The sequence below is a fragment of the Dermacentor silvarum genome, chromosome 9 (assembly GCF_013339745.2).
Source record: "Dermacentor silvarum isolate Dsil-2018 chromosome 9, BIME_Dsil_1.4, whole genome shotgun sequence".
Taxonomy (NCBI): Eukaryota; Metazoa; Arthropoda; class Arachnida; order Ixodida; family Ixodidae; genus Dermacentor; species Dermacentor silvarum.
The window spans coordinates 49345330-49368521 of NC_051162.1; the positions used below are offsets into that span (position 1 = coordinate 49345330).

General features: G+C 48.3%; 2 protein-coding genes across 2 annotated transcripts in view; one reads left to right on the top strand and one right to left on the bottom strand.

The window, feature by feature from the left end:
- Window positions 1-1124: 1124 nt before the first annotated feature.
- On the bottom strand, window positions 1125-11509 carry LOC119463576 (cytochrome P450 2L1-like). Its single transcript, XM_049655276.1, has 3 exons — window positions 11310-11509; window positions 8527-8651; window positions 1125-1162 (listed from the first exon to the last, which is right to left on the bottom strand). The coding sequence occupies exons 1-3, from the start codon at window positions 11507-11509 to the stop codon at window positions 1125-1127; spliced, it is 363 nt and encodes a 120-aa protein (XP_049511233.1).
- A 3047-nt stretch (window positions 11510-14556) lies between these two features.
- Window positions 14557-23192, top strand: part of LOC119463577 (protein timeless-like) — a 43779-nt gene continuing 35143 nt past the window's right edge. The window contains 1 exon segment of the mRNA XM_049655277.1: window positions 14557-14571. Coding sequence (XP_049511234.1) covers window positions 14557-14571 — 15 coding nt within the window.

Genomic DNA, 23192 nt, shown 5'->3' on the forward strand with positions numbered 1-23192 from the left:
GCCAAGCGCGGGGATGAGTGGAGCTGTTGAGAGAGACATGCCCATCAGAAACACGGGCAAGATCCAAGATGAGCAGTGCGTAAAAAAAACGAGGCAGAAGGAAGAAACGTACGCAGAACAAGCGCCTGTCATTTCTGCATGTCTTATTTTGCCACCGGTTCTTTACGCGCTACTGATTTCAAGTCATGCCTCTTTACTAACCTGTCCAACCTGCCCCACTTGTCAGATTGCAGAGAACAGAGAGATAGAGGAAAAGTTAAATTTCGGGAGAAAAGGCGTCAGGGCCCTTTGACCACCCTCCTCAGTGCCTGCATCACTCACTGCTTCGACTTTAAGAAACACGTAAATCCACTCCCGATTATTCGTAATAGAGCACTTCTTTTCATTTCGGGTGAGTCGAGCGGGCAGCCTTCATGGAGAGCATTGAGGCCCACTCTACAAAAGATTGGCACTCCTAGGGCAGACTTTTCACATATGTGGGGTAATCAGCACTTCTAATAACGACTTCAATATTCAACCTGTAATGTGCAACTATAAAACGCATTATTTACGGCCTCATTAGAGTGACTGTCGCGCGTACAACGCGGCTGTGGAAGCGCTTCTCCGTGAACGCATGTACCAGAGCAGTGGCGCCAGAGCGGGCGCGAGGAGAACTAGGCCCGAGACGCCATTGCGGCGCCACGCAACGGGCCACACCTTTATTTTTTTTATGTAGCGGCCGTCGCCTTACGCGTCCTAGAGTTCGGACTAGAGTGTTTCTTTGTGTACTGGGACAGCTTTTGCTGTACTTAAATGCGTGGGCACAAGCCAGTCAACTTCCGTGGTACCATGAAAACAATAGGTATCCTTGTACCTGTCAGCCACTTCCTTCTTGTTGTGAGCCACTTAGCGCACATAAAGGATAACTTTCGGCCCTTTTCATCCTACCAGTTTGGCTTTCAGCTTCGACTTAATTTTTGGAAGGAAGGTTTTAGATACCGCAACTATGGCAGAGCAAGGATAGCCAGCCTTACCCATGCCGCCTGAAGACACATGGAGGATATTCGCCCCGAGATAGTTGAGTGGCGCCCTCTCGCGTGTGACGTCAATCGGGCGATTCCGCTGCCGCACCGCGCGCGCGCTCGTCACGTGAAGGTAACTTGAAGCTGTTGGCCGTTCTGCTCTGCGCGGGTTTTTGAAAAGCGAGTCTGCAGGTTTTACGACCGGTATGTACGGAATAGTCCACGGCAATATTTCCTGCGAAATCGAGCCGAGTAGTCGTCAACACGCTGAGTGTGGACTGCTCCTGGCGTCGTCTGCTAGTCATCAGTGTGTACACTTGCGTGTACGGCGTTGGCTTCTCGGAATTGCTGCTCCGTTTTCCTGGCGCACTCATAATGTTTGTCAGCCCTTTTTTAACAATGAACTCCAGGATTTGGCCTTCAGCTACGGTGCCTGCGCTGTAATAGTGTGTTTGTCTGTTCAGCGCCTTCTGCGTGTTCGGTCGCCCACTCCGTTTGCCACAGACATTCCGATTTTGTTGCTGCCCAACGCCTTAAGCATATCACGAAGGAAGTTTGATGCCATTCTCAAGAAACTAGGTGGTCATTGCGGTACGTTAATGCATGCACTGCTTTCGTCTGATACAAGGGCGGGGAAAACTAGTGGGTAGGTTACGTAGTCCGGTGCTGCAGTACTGACTTTCCCGTAATTTCTGATTAACAAAAAATCGGGTAGGTTGCTCTAGTGGCGCAAGGCTAAAGACACAGCGGAGCTGATCGGTTCCTAGCTGGTCCTGGCTATACGACGTGATGCTAAGTTATACGAAGTAATGCCAAGTGTGATGAGCAGGTTCTTTTGTGTTAATGTTTTCTGGCGGTTCTCTGAGGCGGAGCCTCCCAGAACCCAATCGGGGACAAAGCCGTTGGTTGGGAAACACACACACAAACTTTTAATGAAACTAGAAACGAAAATTAACCCATAAAAACAAACACACAAAGATAATATGAAAACATGTAGCTAGAACGCTTAATCATATCGGGCAAGTTCGGGCAGGAAGCGGGCATGTGCTCGTGCTATAGTCTCGACGCGGAGCAGCGGAGACGAGACGACGAGATAAGCGGTGTTGGTCTCACCAAAAGTCGTGTCGGAACGTCGTACAGGCTGCCAGAGCGTGGCAGCTCTGGCTCGGTGGGAGAAGACAGGCGGCTCGGCAGCACGAGCCGACGGTGGTGGCGTTCTGGTCGGGCAGCTGATCGTGGCACTCGGGCTCGTAGCCCGACAGCTCAGGTTCTGCCCACGGACGCAGACGCTCACCGGCCTCGGGCAGCAGCAGTAGATTATCGGGCAGGGTGGCGATTCCCGGGAAGGCAGGCGGCTTGGCAGCAGGGATTGACGGCGGCGGCGTTCTGGCCGGGCAGCTGGTCGTGGAGCTCGGGCCCGTAGCCCGACAGCTCTCGTCCTGCCCACGGGCGCAGTCGCTTGCCGGCCTCGGGCAGCTGTTTACGATCAGGAAGAGTGGCGACTCCCAGGAACGGGTTGGCAGGAGGCCCCGGCCGGGTGAAGTCCTGGTGGCTCGGGTCCGGAACCCGACGGCCGTCTTCAGCTCCCGATCCGGTGGCCGACCTTGTCCTGGTGTCGCTTCTGGAACTCCTCCCCCTACTGCCAGCGCGGCTCCTTTTTCTGCTGCTCTGGTTGATTCGTCGATTTCTCATTGGCGGCTCGAGGCTCCGTGTTCCTCTGTGATTGGATTGGCTTTTCTTCTTTTGATTTCTTTTCTTGCGCCGCCTGTTCACGCGCCGGACGGTCTTCGGCGGCGTCGTTTTCGGCGCGGCGCGGTAGAGCGGCGCGCGCTCTCCTTGTCGTCTGCTTCTTGTTTGAAATGCAACGCACCTTGTCGCACACCACAAATATCACCGTCGCGCATCACCACACCGTGTCGCGCACCACAAAAGTCACCGCATTGTGTCGCGCACTACTCATCACACCAAGTGATGCTAAGTTATACGAAGTTTAAAAGCATATATACGAAGTGTAAAAGTACCTCGTAGTCCGTGGCATCGGGGAACGCCTCGCGAAGCACTTGCAGTCCGAACACACGTAGGGGAAGAAGGGCGAAAGCTATGCACAGTGTAGGGGCGGCGCGCTGCAGATGACACGCTGGGATGACGTCAAGGCGCATGCCCAGTAGCACGCAGCTGGTGGGAGCTCGGCAGTCACCGCCAGAGGCGCCTGCTGCAGTCACGGACACCGCGAGTGTTCGGCGCTAATGCGAGGAAACGGTGAAGCGCGGATGGCGTCGGCAGCACCTCTGCGCGTTACCTCGTTGGTGCTGCTACAATTTGTTTCTCTCTCTCTAGTTTTCTCTTTCTCTCCCGAGCATAGCGCGCAAAGCGCGTACTCTCTCTCGCTCTCATTTGCTCTTTCTCTCTCCCGAGCATAGCGCGTCACGCGCGCATGCTTTCCTTCCCTCTCCTTCGCGTCCTATGTCAAGGCAACATGTGCACTGCACGGAGAGGAGGCGAAGCGCACGCCGCTCCGCGAGGTGGTTGCTAGGCCGGCATAAACAGCCCCCTTACGCTGTTAAAATGAATTACTTCCACCGTTACACAGTTCGCCCATGCGTGTTAGTCGGCTCAGCGTAACCCATTGCTTCCTTACTCCTACCGTGCTCCTACAAAAGCAGGCGACAACCTTTGCTTAGATGAGCCTTTCCAATACATTTTGGTCTGTAAGCGGGTCATACCTATTCGAAACTGAAACAAGAATATTGATAACTTCATGTTTGCTGGAAACTATACCGAATAAGTTGCTGGAACGCTAAACACACAAAGAAAAAGAAGGAGGGGGCGCGGGGGGGGGGGGGGGGGCAGACGTATAAAGGCGAAATGTTTACAAACTTTTCTGAGTTTCTATAACACAATATCTTTATTATAAACTGGAAAATGAATCTGGCAACATTCAACACGCGCACCCTATTGAGTGAGGCTAGCTTAGCAGGGCTATTTGAGGAATTATCAGGCATTGCCTGCGATATTATTGGCCTTAGTAAGGTTGGAACAACTGGTGAATCTTACACAGTGCTGACTAACGCCACGTCCTCTGCTACAAAGGTCTTCAAGATAAGAGAGAATTCGGGGTAGGATCTCTAGTCAACAAATATATAGCGGGCAACATTTACGAATTCTATAGCATTAATGAGAGGGTAGCAGTCATCGTAATAAAGCTGAATAGGAGGAAGATGTTGAATTAGCAATGAGAAAGGCGCAAACTCAGTATACGGTAGTCATGAGCAACTTCAATGCAAAAGTGTGGGAAAAGAAGGCTTGTAAGCAAGCAATTGGCAACTACGGCATCAATTCTAGGAACACTAGAGGAGAGATGTTGGTAGAATTCGCGGAAAGGAATAGGCTCCGAATAATCAATACCTTCTTCAGGAAGCGCAGCAACAGGAAGTGGACCTGGAAAAGCCCTAATGGAAAAAAAGGGATGGAATAGATTTCATACTCTCTGCCGATCCCAGCATAATGCAGGATCAAGAAGTGTTACGTAGGGTAAAGTGCAGTGACCATAGGTTAGTGAGGTCTAGGATTTCTCTCAATTTGACGAGAGAAAGAATAAATTGCATCATGAAGAAACAAGCCAACCTAGACGCAGTAAGGGAAAAGCAGACCAATTCAGGCTGGTGCTTGCAAACAAATATGCAGCTTTAGAATAGGAAGATGAAGACAACATAGAGGTACTGAAAGAAAGCGTAACTATGCTAATCTCAGAAGCAGCAATTGAAGAGGGAGGTAAGGCACCAAGGCAACCAGTAGCTAAGCTCTCCTAACTAGCAAAGGACCCAATAACGACAAAGTATGAAAGTGTACAACTAGAGAGACCAGATAGAATTCGATGAACTGTCATAACCGATCAAGAAGAAAGTAAGCGATATTCCAAATTATAACATTGAAAAAACTGAAGAAGCAGTAAAATATGGACGCAGCATGAAATCAGTGAGAAGAAAGCTTGGCATATAGGACAAAGCAAGATGTATGCTCTGAAAGATAACCAGGGTAATATATCATCAGCAATTTTGATGACACAGTAAAAGCAGCGGAAGAATTGTATGCTGACCTGTACAGTGTCCCAGAGCAGCCAAGCTCCTTTCATTCAAAGCAGGGATGAACAGGATACAGAGGCTCCTTCTATAACTAGCGATGAAGTTAGAAGGGCCTTGAAAGACATGACCAGGGGAAATGCTGCTGCAGAAGATGGAATAACAGTCTATTTATTCAAAGGTGGTAAAGATATGCTTGAAAAGCTTGCGGCCCTCTAACGCAATGCCTCACGACTGCAAGTGTGCCAGAGAGCTGGAAGAACGCCAACATTATACTAATCCATAAGAAGGGAGACGCTAAAGAATTGAAGAATTATAGGCCCGTTAGCTTGCATTCAGTATTGTATAATATATTCACCAACATAATTTCCAAAAGAATCAGGGCAACACTTGACTTCAGCCAACCAAGAGAACAGGCTGGCTTCAGGATCGGATATTCTTCGATGGATCACATCCATGTTATCAATCAGGTAATCGAGAAATCTGAGGAGTACAACCAACCTCTCTAGATGGCTTTCATAGATTATGAAAAGGCGTTTGATTCAGTAGAGATCCCAGCAGTCATAGAGGCATTGCGTAATCAAGGAGTACAGGAGGCATACGTGAATATCTTGGCAAATGTCTACAAGGATTCCACGGCAACCTTGGTTCTCCACAAGAAAAGCAGAAAGTTACCTATCAAGAAAGGAGTCAGGCAAGGAGACACAATCTCTCGAATGCTATTCACTGCGTGCTTAGAAGAAGTATTGAAGCTCTTAGACTGGGAAGGCTTAGGAGTGAGGATCAACGGCGAATATCTCAGCAACCGATGGTTTCCAGATGATATTGTCCTATTCAGCAACAATGGGGACGAATCAGAACAAATTATTGAGAACCTTAATCCGAGGAAGTATAAGAGATGGGTTGAAGATTAATATGCAGAAGACAAACATAATGTTCAATAGCCTGGCAAGTGAACAAGAATTCAGGATCGCCAGTCAGCCTCTAGAGTCTGTAAAGGAGTACGTTTATCTAGGTCAATTACTCACAGGGGACCCTGATCACAAGAAAGAAATTTACACGATAATAAAATTGGGTTGGAGTGCATACGGCAGGCATTGCCAAATCCCGACTGGGAGCTTACCACTGTTGTTGAAAAGAAAAGAGTACAATCATTGCATTCTACACGTGCTAACATATGGGGCAGAAGCATGCAGGTTAACAAGGAAGCTCGAGAACAAGTTAAGGACCGCACAAAGAGCGATGGAATGAAAAAATGTCGCAGTTTCGCCTGAAAGGCGAAGCATCCATTGCGATAGCAAATTCGTAGATAGGTAGCTATACGGAGTAAGGATAGTAGTTTTAGCGGCTGCATAAACTTGGACACATTCGCTTACTGACTGTATTAACAAGCGTAGTGTCAGCGCGCACAAGCAAACTTGATTTGATTACACTGGATGACCGCAGACAACCACTGTCAAAACGCAGGCAGCAAGCGCAGCCGCCGCAGCGAGCGAAGGTTCGTGCGGTCTGTCGCTTCAACGGAAACTGAGCGGTCGAATGCACAGCGCACACAAAGGTCAGAGCCGTGTGGAGATCGCTTGCAAGATACGGTGCGCGCGATAGCTCGCAGCCGCGCAAAGTACAAGTACACAGTTGCTGGCAGAGTAGAAGCCGCACCCCCTCCCTCCCGCGCTCCCTTCCTGGTTTCCTTCTTTCGCGGGGGAGATTGAGTCGCGAGTTCACCTTGCGCTTGGTCGCAAGATACGCATTTGGTGCCACAGCTAAACGTTGCCTCCCCTGCCTCCATCCCATCCCGCACGACAGAAGACGGCGTGTATGCTCTCCACCGTGCGTTCGCTCTCCGTGAAAGCGCGCGTCCCTCGCACGCTTTCACTCGCACATACAGCATACGGCGCGCGGCGACGATCTTATCGCCCTTGGACTTTATAGAGAACCTCACGGCGATGCTGACGGCAGAAATCCGCTTCGAGTGTCCATATAATTGCTATCGCAATAAAAAAGCCGCAAGCACCTTTATACCGTCAAGGGCCGGAGTTACCGCTCGGTCCAGGCCGATAAATATATATTGCATAAAGCTGGAGTGAGGCATGAAGCAATGTAGATATCTTGACGTTGCATGTAAAGTTCAGCATAATAACGAAAAAACTATTATACCTGTAGCCACTCAACTGCGAGAACAGCGTTTTGCTCGTTGCATAACCTAACAGTACGGAACAGTTTTACGTGGAGCTATACGAGTATTATTACAAAATCGAAACACATTTGTGTTAGTGATATGAAGCAGAACGAGCTTGATGTGGGCAAGTTGGTGTAACACACTTCAAGAAAAAATGTCGCAGTTTCGCCCGAAAGGCGAAGCATCAATTGCGATAGCAAATTGGTAGACAGCTATTCGGAGTAGGGATAGTAGAGTAGTGTTATCGGCCGCATAAAGTTGGACACATTCGCTTTCTAACTGAATTGACAAGCGTGGTGTCATCGCGCACAAGCAAACATGAATAGATCACACTGAATGACCGCAGCCAACGACTGTCAAAACGCTGGCAGCAAGCGCAGCCGCTGCAGCCAGCGGGCGAAGAAGCGTGCGGTCTATCGCTTCAACGGAAACTGAGCGGCATTTACAAAGGTCAGAGCCGTGTGGAGATAAGAGACGGTGCGGGCGACGGCCACCACAGCCAGTGCAAGCGTATTTGTTGGCAGAGTAGAAGCTGCTCCCCCCCTCCCTCCCGCGCTGCCTCCCCGCTTTTTTTTTTTTTTTTTTTTTTTTTTTTGCTTTCGCGTGGGAGATTGCGTTGCCAGTTGCCCCTTGCGCTGGGTTGCAAGATAAGCATTTGGTGCCGTAGCACAGCGTCTCCCCGCCTCCCTCCCCCACCCCCCCCCATGCCCCCCCCCCCCCCGGCCTTTCGCGCGACAATCGCGTTTGCTTTCCACCGTGCGTTGGCTCTCCGTGATAGCGCGCGTCCCCCGCGCGCTTTTACTCGCGCATACGGCGCGCGGCGACGATTTTATCGCCCTTGGAATCTATACGGAACATCACGGCGACGCCGACGGCAGAAATCCCGTTGAAGTGTCCATATAATTGCTATCGCAATAAAAAGAGCGCAAAAGAGACGAGGACGAAAAGAAGACAGGTACAACAGACAGGCGCTACCTGTCTGGTGTGCCTGTCTTCTTTTCATACTCGTTTCATTTGCGCTGTTCTTTTTTTTTTCTTGAAGGGTGTTAGCGATAAATTTGTTGCTCTGCGCAATGCTGCATAATAACATTCTGGGATTTCACGTGCCAAAACCACGATTTGATCATGAGGCACGCCTTAGTGGTGAGCTCCGGATTAATTTTGACCACAAGGGGATCTTTAACGTGCCCCCGATGCACTGGACACGGGCGTGTTTGCATTTTGCCAGGTGTACACTCACGTACTATGACACGATATTCGCGCTTACTTTTCGTGTCACTGATATTCAGTGGAAACTCTTCTGGCCGGTCCAACAGCGCATTGTGCGTGAGGGCTTCCTTCACTGAGTCGAAGTCGCATAAGAACACCACGTAACGGCTCCCGACCTTGAGCCTGCGAGCAGATGCATATATGCGCCTTTACTGCTTTTTACTGGGAGATCAATAGTTTTAGACTTGGCGCAAGGACCATCCGTCACGCTTGCCCCAAAAAACCGCACGCATCATCATCATACAAAAAAATGTAAGGCAACACTCGTGAAATTGTCACACCACGAGGTTGCTAAAGAACGGGTTGTGGTATAAAAACATGTACTTCGCAACCCGGCCTAGACTTCTCGAAACCAAGAGATTCTCCAGTTACCTGCATGTTTATTCGGACCACCTTAGCAGAGCACCCATATCTCACTCGGACCGTAAGTGGCTCAGAACGTATCCTTAGCATAGAAGAATACACTTGCTAAATTGTTCCTCCAGTGCAATTTCAGTTGCTTGGCATGAACAATAGGAACGTAGCTAGATGTGGCAAGAGGAAGTAAACATTACAGTTGAGCTATGTATTCGATCGAACGGTCAGGCATTACAAAAATTGTTACAAGTTTTCTTTCCCTGCATGATCATAAATAATTAGCTTCTATTTTAATATACGCTCAAAAACTACCGTTCAAAGAATTCCAGACGTTTCTTCAAAAAAAATATTCCATGCTTTCTGAGGTTCTATCTTTTCTGTCACAAATTGTACAACACTGTTTAGGAAAATGCCAGCGAAAATTACAATTGCCAGATTCTGGGTTGGCATGAGCAAGCTGTGCGCAAGCGCCACGCGGAAGGCAGCGCCCGGGATGAGCACAGCCGAGAAACATTTCGCATTCCTAAATGCGCGAGATCGCATGTACAGTTCCAGCATCGCTGAGCGAAAGTACCGATAAGACTTACGCTACACCAACTGCCACCACTAACAGAGCGCAAAGTGAATGGTGTCATTCGCGTTGCAAGGTTCAGTGAAGGTCGAATTGCCAGGTCAATGCAGAATTTTGTCCGAGAAATTTCACATTAACTGCTATTGCTATAGCCAGTGAGGCAACTCTGACGAGACTGCTGCCACCGCCATGGAAAATTAATGCGATCGACCGTGTGCGAAGGGAAGGCTCAGACTGTAGCCAGCGTTTCAACAAGCGCGCTTGTCAGCGTAGCAGCTTCCTTCCTCAGCTACAACAACTGCGTTTCTTCAATGTAGGCGCTATGCAGTCTATCCCCATCAGATACGGCGTCCACGCTTGTGGACACGACCTATTTTTGCCATTTCTGTGCATGCGGTGGTAGCAAGGAATAGAGCACAAACTGTAGTAGCATGTAGCTTAGGGTAAATTGAACATTCTCATAGCCTATATTACTTCCATTTTCTGAGTGATATGTATCGTTACAGAACACTGCTTTTGTGAAGGCACTACCGTGTTTTACGTGATGTTTGACGTGGGGCATGTCGGTAGCAAGCTCGAAATACTTTTGTAGAGGCATGAGAATCGAGTGACACTCTTGTTTCTTGCGCAGCACTTCCGGTTCACCTCCTGAGACGACCGGGAATGAAATTCAGAAACAAATAGAAAAAAAAAGCAGTACAGTACAAAATTCGCGAGTTTCATTATAGATATAATATCAGAGCATAAGTTTAGTTACAAGTTGAGTTACTGAAGTGTCTGGAATAATTAGAATTAGTTAACTTCCCGTTCACCTCCTCAGACGACTGGGGTCGAAATTCAAAATAAATCAGGACAAATAGAAATTAACATAGTACAGTACAAAATTCATAGGTTTCATTATATATTTGATATCAGAGCATACGTTTAGTTACATGTTGAGTTACTGAAGTGTCTGTAATATTTATAATTACTTATAAATCACTCATTAGCGGGGACGAAATTCAAAATAAATCAGAAGAAACAGAAAGAAAATAGTGCAGTACAAAATTCATGGGTTTAATTATAAATATACCAGAGCATAAGCTTAGTTACAAGATGAGTTACTGAAGTGTCTGGAATAATGAGAATTATTTAGAAATCACTGAGTACCGCACACCAATTCATAGAACACCAACGCCGCGGTGCGAGTGCCAATAAGCGACACCTAAATGAAAGATTAGGGTCGCCTACCGTTCTTTTCTTTCTTGAAATTCTCGTGGCCAATAAATAACTTGTCCATGTAATTCGAGCGGGTGCTCCAATCCTTTTTATGAAGAAACATAGCACGACTGACTTTACAATATTCAAATATTTAGTTACTCTGTAATTATTCTGACTCATTTAAATGCACTTAGACTCATTCTACCACCTTCATTTGCTTTCACTGGAATCTCAAGCACCGGGGCATAAATTTATGTGTGTTTCACACATGTATCGACAGTCGAACATATTTCATGTCTGAAGGGGCTATTGTGGTTATTACCTGTATAGTCCTTAAACGTGCTTGTGTATATAATGGGTTGCCAGCGCCACCCGCGGTGTGAAGGAGGCAGTACGTTTCATTACGTGCTTGATAAATTTTTGCGACAAAAGGTTCCCGCGCAAAAAGCTAAGCACCGCGGTGCTTTCGAGGGTGTGCTTGTGCTTGCGAGGGTGTGCTTGAGGGGTGCGAGGGTAGGCTTGTGTATTTTGGCATATTATTTGCCGAAAAGCGTTATTTACCATTAGAAGACACGTTTTCTTTTGTTTTACCAGCAGCACTGTCGCACGTTCTATGAAATAAATACTCTTCGAACACATCGCTGAAAACTCACCCGAACACGTTACCGTACTTCTTCCGGAGTGCTTCGACATCCCAGTGTTTAATCACGAAGGGAAGGTAGCCGATAAAGGGGAAGCCATTGGGACCTGGTGGCAGACCTTTTTGCCTCTTCCTTCCCATGAGGTACTGCAGGAGCGCAACTCCAAGACCAGTCACCAAGCCCACGATCACGCAGTTGCAGGTGTATAACATATCTGCTCCTTCTTCTTAGACTTGCCGAGGAGAGGAGCTCCTGGAAAGAAGTCTCATTAGCACGACAACTATATGGTAACGATATAGCCGCAGTAAACATCTACAATGGAGAGGCGAGGCAGCTAAGAGTATCGGCGCTGCAGCATTCCTACGTTTTCGTAGTTGTACACAAATGTCAAATACACGGAACCACATTGAAGAACACCCCACCCATGATATGATTAACACTCAACCTAACAATCATCGATAACGTAACAACCCGAACTGGCAACAGTGAATCATTAGAGAAGTTAAAAGGGCATTAGTGTTATGGCAAAGTCATTGTGATCCGCACTTAGCAGATAGATGACTCAACGAATTTGGGCGTACAGCAGCCATCACTTGTTTTGCAACATTTTATAGATATTGCACCAACTCTACGCAGGAAAGGCCGCGGTTAATCGCAGCATTATGAAGATTTCTCACACCGCCGAAGCTGAATGTGATAGGCAAGAACTACAGCGTGATGGACTAAAATAAGTTCTATGCGCATACGGCTTACGCTACCCTGTACGTGTGTTAATTATAACTTTCAACCGACAGTAATACGATGAAATGGATAACCCCTATTTGCTGCAGAATTGCCGCACTATAGAAAAAGTAACGTGTTACTAACTACCGTGTCGTAATCAGGCATTCGATTTTTCTTAGTCACTGCACCCGAACATTGCAGTACACAAATCGATTTTCGGCGTCTCGAAGAGAACGTACGAAAGCGAGCACACCTCATTTAGGTGCACGTTAAAGAACCCCAGGTGGTCTAAATTTCCGGAGTCCCCCACTACGGCGTGCCTCATAATCAGATCGTGGTTTTGGCACGTAAAACCCCATAATTTAATTAATTTTTTAATTAATGGCATTAGTTACTGCAGCAAGTCGCCCTGCAAGTTATACGTCACCATTTTGCATCTATAACGCTTTTATTGTGATAGCGATTATAGACAAGCTCCTGGCAAATTTCCGCCGTCGTCGTCGCCGTGAGGTACCGTTTAAAGTCCAAGAGCGATAAGATAATGGCCGCCAGTCGTATGCTGCAGGTCCTAAGGAAAGCGTGTGAGGGTGAGCCCAGAATTCTCGCTTCATGTGGCGGTTTCTTGCGCGCGCAAGGGGCGGAGGGAGGGGGGTGATGTGCGCGCGCTATGAGGGAAAGCGGGCAGGTTAGCTTGGGTTAGCGCGCATCTCTCCTACTCCGGCCGCGGCGCAGCATGGCGTTCATAATGGTAACATCGCGAAAAAAAGCCGCAAGTTCCCACGCCCTGTGGGAATCGATGTTATGCCAAGCAGTGTGCTCCCCGGGGAGCCTGCCAAGTTAACGAAACGACCATGAGAGCACCAGGACTTAGGCAGCTGTTTCATGACCTACCTGACACACATGTCATGCCATTCATGTCATGAGTCATGAGAAGTCCCTTTAGCTAGGCCTGACAGACCTTAAGGCAAAAGCCTTAGTCGTGCTCATGACTATGACCTCGAGCACCAATGTTTAGCCTTTTCCTTCACTTAGTACCACATCCGAACCCATTACATTGATTTTTGAGTGTTAATCTTTTATTGCTGAGTCATTGTCACTTTTGCTGAGTCATGCTCATGACTATAGCTTCTACCACCATCCTTTAGTGTTTCCTTCACTTAGTACCCACGTCCGAACCCATTTCAGTGGTTTTCGAGTGTTCATTTCTTTCCAGAGCCATTGTTATTTTTGCTGAGTCATGCTGATGAATATGACTTCTGACATGGTCCTTTAATGTTGCCTTCACTTAGCACCTACGTCAGAACCCATTTCAGTGGTTTTTGAGTGTGAACCGTTTCTCATTGAGTCATTGTACTTTTTGCTGAGTCATGCTCATGACTATGACTTCTGCTATCATCCTTTAGTGTGTCCTTCACTTGTAAGCGCGTGAGAACTCATCTCGGTGTTTTTTGGGTGTTAATTGTTTTTGCTGAGTCATTGTCACTTTTACTGAGTCATGCTCATGACTATAGCTTCTACCATCATCCTTTAGCGTTTCCTTCACTTACTACCCCCGTCAGAACCCATTTCAGTGTTTTTTAGTGTTTATATATATATATATAGAAAGAGAAAGTTTATTTGACAGGAAAATATTTTCAGGAGCGGTGGTCGGAGCCCCTCAGTCCAGGGAACCACTGGCCGCTGCCGCCTCCCTGAACTGGCTAATTAAGGACTTTTGTCCTGCCAAGTCGGAACGGGCGAGCTGTGCCTCCCGCTGCTCCATAGTCATATTGTTAGTTGACCTATGAGGGTGCTTAGTGCACTCCCAGGTTACGTGTATTAGGGTAGGTATGCCCCCGCACCAAGGGCACTTGGCCCTATAGCGAGTGGGATACATGGCGTGTAATATATTTAGATGGAGGAATACCCCTGTTAGTAGACGCTCGAGCTAACGCGTTAGCCTGTTCGTTCCCCTGTACCCCCTCGTGGCCCGGGCACCAGGGTAGGCGATGGCGGTGGTTGAACGATTTGGGGATTATCGCGACTCTAGCGCAGTCACGTGCCCCTTGAGAAACATGTCTAGTCAGTGACTTTCCGAACACTCCGTGTGAGCGAGCGCCACTGCTAACATTACGGCCGAGGTGGGGCGGTGGCCGACGCGGTAATTTGCTGCTGGCTGCTCGCATTCACGACTGCCAGGGCGTACCTCCTTTGGTAGCGCTGCCCGGTTGCCTCTGCATACGCAGATCCGTCCGTGTAGTACGTATTGTACCTAGCGTTATTGGAGTACATCAATTGAATATGTTGTGCGCGTGTTTTACGCCTTTCCTTGTTGTACTCGGGATGCGTGTTCTTGGGAATTGGAGCTACCGTAATATTGTATCTCACCGAAGGAGGGAGAGGTACGGCTTGTTCGGTGAGATAAATCGGGTATGCTGGGGTATTAAGTCGCGCCAATATTGCCCTACCAGTTTTTGTGAAGCTGAGGCGCTCCCTCTTTCGCATCAGAGTGGCCTGCCTCAGTTCGTCGAAAGTATTGTGTACTCTCAAAGCTAGCATGCGCTCCGTGGAGGTACATTTTGGCAGGCCTAGAGCCGCCTTGAAAGCTGTTCGAAGTATCGCGTCGGTCTGCCTTTCCTCTTCCATGTTCAGGATTTGGTAGGGCAAGCCCTATTTGAAGTGAATACACTCCAGGGAGGAGGCCAAAAGGCACAATGCCTGACGAGGGCCTTCTCCCCATTATACGCATATTGCACTCGGAGGGGTTGCAAACAAAACGAAGAGTAAATCAATCAATGCATTAGCAACGTAGCATATGCGTCAACACTTGTTGGCATAATAACAAAACAAAAGCAAAAATCAATATATGGTGATAAAGAAAAGCAAAGCTCAGAGCCACTCCCATGTCAGGTGCCTGAGGGAGTACAATGGCATCTGACACAGGAGAGGAAAAAAAACAAAAACTGAACTGCATAACAGAGGCACTAGCTAAAACTTTGTGTGGAAAACACAGGGTATTACAACGTAAGGTAGGCATAAACAAAAATAAGTAGCCTCCTTGACACAGCACACGTACCCCCAAAGGACAAGCCCACTTATGTCATTAATAGTTCTATAATTTTTCTCTTGTAGGCTGTCGGATTTTTACAGCCATAGATAAGATGCTGAAAATGTTATTTTCATTCAAAAAGGCAATCATCTGATGTTTAAGGGTCTTGAAGCCGTAATTTGATCTTACTTTTGGTGCTTTTATTGCGATATGTCGCAGGTTGTATGGGTTTAGGGAAGTCTCTGTAGGAAGAAAATCAGGGTCATTATGAATTGCCTGATTCGACTAATCACTAAGGCCTGTGCGGGCCTTAGGGTATGTTAAGTTTTTCGATGGGTCAATGTCATTTTAGGCGGCTGTTTCATGACCTACATGACACCCATGTCATGAAAATCATGTCATGACCTGTCATTCACGTTCGTCATACACTGTTATACTATGCCAATTTTGGTAAATACCAAGTTAACTATACGACCATGGGAGCGCCAAGACGTAGGTGTCTAGATAGATAGATAGATAGATAGATAGATAGATAGATAGATAGATAGATAGATAGATAGATAGATAGATAGATAGATAGATAGATAGATAGATAGATAGATAGATAGATAGATAGATAGATAGATAGATAGATAGATAGATAGATAGATAGATAGATAGATAGATAGATACTGTCGAAGTGCCAAATGTTCGCCAAGAAATGATTCGCATTTAAAACGAAGGACAGGGTGAAAGAACATAGGCCGAGCGCTGACTCACAGCTAAGTCTACTGATAGGCACACCAAGGAATATAAGCGACACAGGCAATCTCACAGCAAGGCGAAGGAAAACAACTAGGACACGTGGTTACATCGCATCTGTTACCGTATCCAGCTATCTAAGTACTCTAGTTCCTGCTGACAAAGCGCGATTGAAGGCTGGCGAATATACCACCCGCCCTTCCGCTCTATGTAGGCTGCCTCCACGACTAATCAGTATACTTCAGTGTGCTTGAACAAAACGGCTCTTTTCTTAAGCCGTGGCTTACACTTGCATTGTCGGCAATGCACCGATACATGCGCGTAATCAATCTTGTCCAAGGACAAGTCATCCTCCCCAAGTCTTACAATGATGCACCGGCCCGTTTTCCCTATGTACTATTGTGAGCAATATGAAAGAGCACACAGGAGCGCGTGTCAGATAGCCTCGAACCCTGCTATGGCGATACGCGGCGGCCGCCGTCGAAAACAATGTGGAAAGGGGGACGCTGTTCTAATAACTGTTGGTACTCCCACCATGAGTCTGTTTACACAGAGTGCGTAACTTCTACTCGCCAGCGCACAGTGATAACTGTTTGGTATTGCGGTTACTGGTAACTTTGTGAGCAGAAGCATGGTCAAAAGTAGCACTCTTTTAAGCGTAAGAAATTCATCGCGTCAACTGATATAGAAATTGATTGAAAATACGAGCCAAGGTCTAAAAGTTCTTCATACGGTTGCACAAAGAACAAAAAATAAAAAAAAACATACATGAAAGAAAAAAATTACTCGCTGTAAGTCACTGCGGCACATAACCGTCTTACCGGCTTTCGGCGGCCAGTGAAACGTCGTAAGCTGCCGTTAGAGTATACTAGAACATGGAGAGTGCCCGGAACGGCTGCGTTTTCAATGCATTGAAAGTGAAGCCAAATGACCGTAACGCCGCTTGGGGCGCTGCGATCGGTAGCACAGAGCCCGCCGTGGCTCAGAGGTAGAATGTCTGCTTCCCACGCAAAAAACCGGGGTTCGAATCTCGGCAGGAGACAATATTTTTCCGTTCTTTTTACTACTTCATGCGTTGATTTTTTAATTCTTTATACTGCTGCTTAACACTTGCTTCCGTTGCTATGCAATGCAACAAAAAGTCATGCAGAAGCTGAAGAAATAATAACAAAATAACAATGTTTTGCAGTGAACGATAATGTTTGCCGCGCCACCTCACGGGAATCAACAAAACTATTCCAACTAAAGCATGGCCTCCAAGAACTGCACGCATACAAAACCCCGCCGACGCCTGCTTGACAGGCTCCGCTGTGCGCTCAAGCAATGGCTCAAGGCGTGCTCAAGGCTCATTCACACTAGGCCGATACGGCACCGATTTTGGCCAGCCGACTGTTGCAGACAGCAGTCTACATGACGGAAAACGCTGTGGCCAACAGTCGGCTGGCCAAAATCGGTGCCGTGTCGGCCTAGTGTGACTGAGCCTTGAGCCATTGCTTGAAGTAGTACAAAGAACGGAAAAACATTGTCTCCTTCCGAGATTCGAACCTCGGTTTTTTGCGTGGTAAGCAGACATTCTACCTCTGAGCCACGGCGGGCTGTGTGCCTCGATGCCAGCGCCGCGGCGGCGCTGGGCATCGAGGCACCCTAGTGTGCTACCGATCGCAGCGCCCCAAGTGGCGTTACGGTCGTTTGGCTTCACTTTTTGAAGCTCGTTCCGGGCACTCTCCAATTCTAGGTCACTCTATATACTGCCGTTTTCGACAAACGCAGGCCCGGTGGGAGTGCCAACAGTTAGCGGAAGAGCGCCCCCCTTTCCCCGCGTATAGGCTGTTTCACATGGCGCGATTTTCACACAGCGACACAGAGAATTCCGTCGCTCAGCGACCGCTGCGACGTCGCGGGCTCTCCGCGACGGGATTCCAACATGTTGGAATTTCCGTCGCCGAGTCGCAGCGATCGGCGCGATATGGGCGGAGCAACGTGACGTAACAGCAAGCGCCGTCGAAATAGGCGCTTTCCTATTTTACCGCGTGTTGGAATCTCAGCGGAGCAATGTCGCGTACCACTTTCAATGTTTTAACAGAGCGTACGTACCCACCAGCGCCTGTGACTCGGGAGCTTCGTCAACAATTTTTATTTTCTCCAGCTCGTACAATTCATTTAAAAGGAGAAGCTGCATGCTATCCAGTCGGGAGCTGACGCCGCCTTCAACATACGGCACGTACCCTCATGATCGTCGCCGTTGTCGACGTCTTCATTGCTACAAATTGTTCCAGGCACTTGCACACTTATTAGCTTCTTTTGGAGAAGCAAATACTCCTCCAGGAGAATAGTGGCTTCCATCGTACCGCAACAACACAACTAGAGAGTACAACACAAGACCACCCCACCACGTCGCACCCTTATGCGGTTTGTGCAACATTTTCACTCGCCGCAGCTGCGGACTAAGCGATCGCAAAGGCTCAACGCGTTTAAGTGCTGAAAAATTGTGTATTATTCTATTTTCAAAAAATAATATGAAATTGTAATATTTGACTAGTTTCCATGTTTTTATTTAACGATGCAGGCATGGATACTTTGTGAGCAGGGATCAACCTTGGGCGTCGCTGCGACGGAAATCGCGCGGTCAAAGACGCATATGTGAAAGCTGCCAGCGAAAATCGCTCTGCGACGTGCGCGACATGTGAAACATGTGAAATCGCGACATGTGAAACATGTGAAATCGCTCCATGTGAAACGGCCTTATCGCTGTAGCTCGGTTTCGAGGCTATTTGCCACGCGTTCGCGTGTTCCTTTTCATATTGCTCACGATAGCACACTCGCCCACACCAGAGCGGGAGAAAGTACACAACATTGGTTCCGCAGTCTACATACTTACTGGCATGATTTGGCATACTTATTGGCATGAGAAGCTGCGAGCGAATTGACCTTCGTGCTGCCTCTCGCTTCAACCCGAACTGAGCAGCGAAAACACAGCGAACACGAAGCTATCAGCACTCGGAGCAAATCACTTTCAAGGTAGGGCTCGCTCGGCCGCGCCATACGCAGCATCCGCAAGGGTAGAACGCCTCTCCCCCTTAATCCCCTCCCCCCCGGTCGTGCGACGATACGAAGGACGGTGCGCTACGACCCCGCTTTCCTCCCTTGCGCGAGCGAGACAGCCGCCACGGTCGGCTCACCCTCGCACGCTTTCACTCGCACACACGGTGCAAAAACATTTAGGTGTTGACACTGCGCGCTCACGAGTGTCTAGATTATGTTCGGCAGCGCGCGGGAGAACCGAGTAGCTCTGCTGCGAGCCGATAGATGGCGCCGCGGTCAGCGGTCCCAGCGTAGCGGCGCCGGCGGCTTGACATTGCCCTGCTTCTGCTTAATTTTCGTTCATAGTGGAGTGAGTAAAACTCAAATCTCGAAGGAAATCCGGTATTTCAGATTTAAGGATAAGTATACCAGGCTTAATGCTTCGCTAACATGGAGGTTCTTTGTGTAGGGCGTGAATGACGTGAACACGGATCCGTCGTGCAGCACTCAAATCCCACTCATGTTACGCTCTCGCGCACAATTTGTTTCGTCTGGTCTAGGCGTTCATCCAAGCATAAAAAAATAAAAGCGTTAGCCCACGTGCTACCCCTCGATCAGAAGAAAATAGTGACTGCACAGCAAATGTTGTATTTCATGCTTATCGCTGCTTCCATTCCCTGAGAAAACCATTCAAGCATCGTTGCGCGAATTCAGCGTGGCCGCGATAAAACTTAAAGAAATGACACGGCGCAAGCTTGCGATATGCAACGAACTATAGCAAAGTGACTGTTGATGGCTAGAACTTATGATGAGAATGCACATCAGTTACGTAAAAACTCTTTCAAATGGGAATTTATTAGGCGGGACGAAGGCAGGCGTCTTATCTTGGATTACAGCATCATTAATACAGTTTACTGATGAAAACCTGAGCGAATGCCTTTTTTTTAATTTCAATTCCACTTAACATAGACCGTGTATATTACTCATTTGGCTTTCGTCCATTGAGGGCTTAGTGGCTCTTGCACGATCTAAAAAAAGAGGTGACTTTGTTTTTTCTTAAATTGCATATGAGAATATGCCAATGTAAGCGTGTTTGACAATGCATGCTACAGCCTTCCACAAATACACTTACACCCACCACGCAATAATTCCATATACATTTTCTTTGCAAAGACAGAATACGAAAAACGTTTGTGCATGAAGCAGCTAGATAACTTTAATAGGGGATAACCATCCCAAAAGCTTGCGCTCTCATACTCTCCCACAGTGGGAAAATGTTGGATAAAAACATGCAAGCGCGTACTATACACCGCACGCGCATTGTAAAAAAATATCAGTAGCCAGGATGGAACAAATTTGAAAATCTGGCACACATCTTCACAGAAAACACCAGTATCATACAGGGTGCACAAAGATTTAAAAATTGCAAATGTCACGTAGCTGGACAGAACCATAGTAATGTTGTTGCCGTCCCTTAGAGAAACTCAGATTATTTTTACATTCCGCCTAATTACGTAAGTAGTCTTAATTAATTTATCAACTTCTCAAATATTATAATTCGATTACAAGTGTCAATGAGAAAATTGTAGAGCAACATGAAAGACTCCCGATACAGCTTTCTATTGCTCATTACGCGCTACGTAGAAGTGTTTTTCCGAGCGTGAAAGAAGCTCACGAATACACGCAAAGTGCCTCGAGCAGCCAGTCGCGCTGCAATTTTGCGTGTATTCGCGGGTTTCTTTCACGCTCGGAAAACACGTTTATGTATCACGTATTGAGCAACAGAAAGCTGTATCGAGTTTTCCATGTTGCTGTACAATTCTCTCGTTCACACTTTTTATCCAATTATAGCATTAGAATTGTTGATTAATCAATTATGAAAATAATTATGTAATTAGGCGGAATGCAAAAAATCTGAGTATCTGCAAGCCACGGCAGACAACATTACCTTGGTTCTGTCCAGCTACCTGACATTTGCATAGTTTTAAATCTTGGTGCATGATAGTTAAACCACCCAGTATATATCTTGTACATGCAGCAAAATTTGCACAAACTGCAGTGGCACACAGAAGGCTTTCTCTTCCGCAGCGGCTTTCGAGGTTTATTTTACCGTCGTGTGAGGTTCTTTGGACAGTTCGGAAACAAGGTGGGAACCCTTTTATCGAGTTCCGCTTAATATGCCGTCGATATCAGATCCTCTGAAAAATGCTTGGCGCAGACATGGTCGGTAGGCAACAGAGTTCGGTCTTCCCTCAGATTTGCACGGCGCCACTGCTCTAGACGACCGCTGTCGGACGGCGCTTTGAATAAAGGCACACACTCCGCACAAGCACAGTATCCAGAATTGCAGTTCGGAACGAAGCCCTTTCTAGCCATTTCAAACGCCCCTCAGAAGGCCGCTGCTATCTTTGTCGAGGGCCCGTGGCGACAATACCCAAGCACAAGCTCATGAAACTCACGCGAACAAACAGCGTGCCTTCAAAACAGCGCGGTCGCACGTGCAAGCAGGAAGACGAAGCAGCGGCAGCACGCGCCTCGCCGCCGAGGCTGGGACCGCATTCCGCAGCGCCTCCTACGACGGTGCCGACCGAGCTGTAACCGAGCCGAACATAATCTGGACGCCAGCGGGCGGCGCTTTCGCGCGCGTTGTGGGGAGAGTGTCAGCACCTCTCTTGCTTATTCTTACACCGTGCTCGCACATACAGCATACGGCACGCGGCGACGATGTTATGGCCCTTGGACTGTATACGGAACATCACAACGACGGCGACGATGACGGCAGAAATGCACCAACAGTGTTGATATTGTAATGAAGCAGAGGCGCCCCTGGGTATGTGCCGACTGAGGAGGAAGACGAAGGACCGTGCCGTGATCGCGAGAGAACCCCGTACTACAAATAGCCCTTGCAGTGCCTACCAGTACCTAGCGTTCTTACAACGTTATCGACGACAATAAACCTCGTCGCATTTGGTGGAGGTTGCTGAGATCCTTCGCCTCGTCCTGGAGCTCCGCACTCGAACCCTGCCAACACCAACACGATCGCCCTGCACTATGCCTGATCCAGCCACTTCGTTGCCTGCACCACCGGCTGCCACTGTCGTCTGCGCCGGCGTCCCTCTTCATCGCGATCCACCCATTTTCAGTGGGACCGCCGAACACGACGTGGAAGCCTTGCTCTCATCGTACGAACGTGTAAGTGCCCATAACAAATGGGACGACCAGGCTAAGCTGTCCTATGTGTCCTTCTACCTCGCCGACGTAGCCAAACTGTGGTTCTTCAACCACGAATCAGACTTTTCAAGCTGGTCAGCATTTAAGACCCTTTTTGCCGAAGTGTTTGATCGCCCCGCTGTGCGTAAGCTACGCGCTGAACAGCGTCTGCGCCAGCGCGCACAGCAGCCTGGAGAGACATTCACCAGCTACATGGAGGATGTTCTCGATTTGTGCAAGCGGGTAAATCCCACCATGTCAGAGGATGACAAGATTAAGCATATCCTCAAGGGCATAGAGGACGGCGCATTCCAGATGCTGCTGGCAAAAAGCCCAACGAGCGTATCAGTCCTTACTAACCTATGTCAGAGCTTTGACGAGCTGCGCCGCCAACGTTCCATCGCTCGCCAAAACATTCAGCTCGCCGATTCCGTCTCGAGCATTGCGGTTTCTGCCGACCTTCTGCCCAACTCGACCCTATCGCAACATATAAAAGATTTTATTCGTGAAGAGGTGGCCAGGCAGCTATCGCTGCTGCCTCACAGCGACTCACCTTCGGCAGCTTTGACTCCAACGCTACAGCAAGCCATCCGGAATCAGATATCGGAAGCGCTTCCTGCAGCTCCTCCAACCTCCCCACCTATGAGTGTGCCGCTGCCTTATGCCGACTTTCCCACTCACCCTACGTCGTTGCCGCTCAGTTACGTAGCCGTGGTTGCACGGCCTCCTCCGCCGCCAGCTTCCTTTTCATCGCCCATGCATCCGGCTTCATTTCCTGTTGCCCGACAGTCACCGCAGTTTTTTCGTCCAACCGCGACATGGCGCACTCAAGACAAACGGCCTATCTGCTTCGCCTGCGGCATTGCTGGCCATGTGGCGCGCTTCTGTCGCCGCCGCGCCCCAACAACGCCTACCACCTTTGAAACGCCCACCTACGCACCACAATACGCCGCCGTGTCTCCATTTTCACCGAGACGTCTTGACACTGATCGCCGATCAGAAACTCGTCGTTCCCCTTCCCCTCGTCGGCGTTCGATTTCGCCGCTGCGTCGTCGAGCTTCCACTGAAGCGGGAAACTGACTGGTGCAGTTCCTGAGGCAAGAACTGCTAATACGTCGACGCTCTCAAACTCACTCCCTCTTATGTTCGCAAAAGTTATGACTCTGTTTGTA

Coding starts and splice junctions, on each gene's coding strand:
- LOC119463576 (XM_049655276.1), bottom strand. CDS start 11,509: ATGTTATACACCTGCAACTGCGTGATCGTGGGCTTGGTGACTGGTCTT. Junction 8,652..11,309: donor AAGTACGGTAACGTGTTCGG/GTGAGTTTTCAG, acceptor ATCTGCTCGCAG/GCTCAAGGTCGGGAGCCGTT. Junction 1,163..8,526: donor GAATATCAGTGACACGAAAA/GTAAGCGCGAAT, acceptor AAACCCGCGCAG/AGCAGAACGGCCAACAGCTT.